Source organism: Sinocyclocheilus grahami, unplaced genomic scaffold (genome assembly GCF_001515645.1).
Source record: "Sinocyclocheilus grahami isolate Dianchi unplaced genomic scaffold, SAMN03320097.WGS_v1.1 scaffold39.1, whole genome shotgun sequence".
Taxonomy (NCBI): Eukaryota; Metazoa; Chordata; class Actinopteri; order Cypriniformes; family Cyprinidae; genus Sinocyclocheilus; species Sinocyclocheilus grahami.
In genome coordinates, this window is record NW_015505218.1 from 1,517,006 (window position 1) to 1,519,543 (window position 2,538).

The window sequence follows — 2,538 nt, forward strand, 5'->3', positions numbered from 1 at the left end:
ATATATATATATTTTATTTTTTTTATTCCTTTGATGCAAAGATTAATTTTCAGTATCATTCCAGTGTCACATGATGCTAATATGGCTTCATATTTTTGGGGGGTTGTTTAATTTATAGAAATTTCAAAAGAACAGCATTTATTTGAAATTGAGATACTTTGTTACATTGCAAATGTTTTACTATTATAGTTGATCAAATTAATGCGTCCTTGCTGAATAAAAGTATTCATTTCTTAATAAAAAAAAAACACCACCATCTACCAGACCCCCGACTCCACTCCTAAAACTGAGAGGGGAAGATAGACCAAAAAAATTAAAAACTTGCAGTAAAACTTTTGTTGTAATGTCACAGAGAAAGTAAGTCTTTCATGATGTCACTGCCACAAATTTTGTCAGAACGATCAAAACATTATTTTTTAAAAGGAAGATATGCATAAAAGCATAACAGGGTTGAATAGAAAGTGCCGGGACAAAGAAACATTCTATATTTTATCATAAAGTACATAAAGAAATACTTATTTTGAATTCAATTAAAAAAAAGTTGTTGGTAGCATTTGTTTTTGCCTATATTCTTATAATTATAAACAATTAAAGTGTAATAGTGATGAATGAATGGCTAGCTATTTAATTCAAGTGATAGTTTCTTCTTCTTTTCCTTTCGGCTGTTCCCTTCAGGGGTCGCCACAGCGAATCATCTGCCTCCATCTAGCCCTATCCCCTTCTGCATCCTCTTCTCTCAGACCGACTACCTTCATGTCTTCCTTCACTACATCCATAAACCTCCTCTTTGGTCTTCCTCTCGGCCTCCTGCCTGGCAGCTCTAACCTCAGCATCCTTTTCCCGATATATTCACTCTCCCTCCTCTGAACATGTCCAAACCATCTCAATTTCCTAGCTAACCTCTTCCTCTGGATACTCTCCCGAACTTCCTCATTCCACCACCAAGTCTCCTTGTCTTCTTTCCTCCTTCCAGATGACACACCTAGCTCTATTTATCCGGGCTTCGGACCGGCACAAAAGGTACACTGGCTTGTGACCTCCTGTGGCTAGATTTTATTATATCTAAATACTGAGATTAGTTTCAGGATGTGGCATTTTTCTTATTAATTATATCAGCAGCAAGTAACGAGGATGAAAACGCCAGCAATTCTCGATAATGATCCAGACTGGCATTTATGTAGTTAAAAAAAGGAAACAAATAAATATTTCACTTGCATTAATTTATTAAGTGTTCACTGAATACATATAATTTTACAGGGGGAAGTAAAGAAGAAAACAAAGCTTCCTTTTAAGGTTTTACAGTGAAAAGATAACATCCTCAATTAGACTTCTGTCGCTGTATGCAAACTATTTAAAACAGCGGACGGATTTTAAAACCAATAGACTGGTATAAACATTATGAAAATACAAGACCACCTTCAAATGTCATGTAGAGTTCACAAAGTATGAATATTTCCAATGCCATGTATGTGTATGAATGGGTTGCACAGTTTACTACTTAAAAAGCTAGAAAATGGATAGGAATATATTATTCAGACACTGCAGACGCTTAAACAGAACACTTACCAAATGCAGAGAGGGGAGTTCACTAGATGCACAGAGACTAAATGCCAGCTAAATTAAGCAGTCAATATAATCATTACTGTTTGCAGATATATGTCAAGATAATCATATGAGGGGAAAAAACAAACAAACAAACAAAAAAAAAAAAACTCAGATATCACTGGACCATGTATATTAAAGTGTCCCCGATGTCCATTTTCAGGCCGTTATCACTCATATGAACTTTGTTTTCCTGCAGGTTGACGTGGAAGACTGAACTGTTTGAGATGGGGATCTTACCCTCCTCTTCCTTCCCCAAAACTGGGATTCTCCGAGGTCCGAGGATTGGGTCCTCAAAACGCATCAGCTTCACTTTGGATAAATCTACAAATTTGACAACAGCGTTATTTAAAAACAATGGCAACATTAGCATGCAAGTGGCATCAAAGTATTTGGATACTTCAGTTATACTTTCAAATGTGTTTTTTTTTTTTATCTTATAGCCTTGAATTAAATCTCTTAACAGTTTTGTGAAAACCTTGTAACGGTTTCAACTTTGCTAAAATAAACACAAGTAATCTTTACCCTTGATGCCTCTGTTGACACGGGATAGTCTGCGGATGATGCTGTCTTTGCTGTCTCCCTGTCGGATGTCAATCCTGGTGGAGAACAGACCGTTGGCTGGCTGAGGGTTCACCAGTGACACTAACACTCCAGACTACGAGAGAAACAGAGGTCACCGCTGAAGATGATGCTACATCATACAGATCATGAGACATGGTTTATGAGACACTTTCTGCCTCATACACAGGATTCCCCAAACCATCTGGCCAATATATTTTCAGTGGTCTATGATTATTAGATAAATACAGATATAAAATACAGATTTAAATTTGTCAAAAGGAAAACCTAGGTTGTCCTTTTGACAAATTTAAATCATATTATATGTAACATCTGTATATATATATATATATATATATATATATATATATATAT

The 2,538-nt window shown here is 35.7% G+C and overlaps 1 protein-coding gene across 1 annotated transcript in view; it reads right to left on the reverse strand.

Annotated features, from left to right (window-relative positions):
• Positions 1-1,204: 1,204 nt before the first annotated feature.
• lars1 (leucyl-tRNA synthetase 1) overlaps positions 1,205-2,538 on the reverse strand; it is a 30,661-nt gene continuing 29,327 nt past the window's right edge. The window contains exons 31-32 of the mRNA XM_016267587.1: positions 2,128-2,260; positions 1,205-1,926 (exon numbers count right to left, since the gene is read on the reverse strand). Coding sequence (XP_016123073.1) covers positions 1,721-1,926; positions 2,128-2,260 — 339 coding nt within the window. The 3' untranslated portion in view covers positions 1,205-1,720. The remainder of the gene's footprint in view (positions 1,927-2,127; positions 2,261-2,538) is intronic.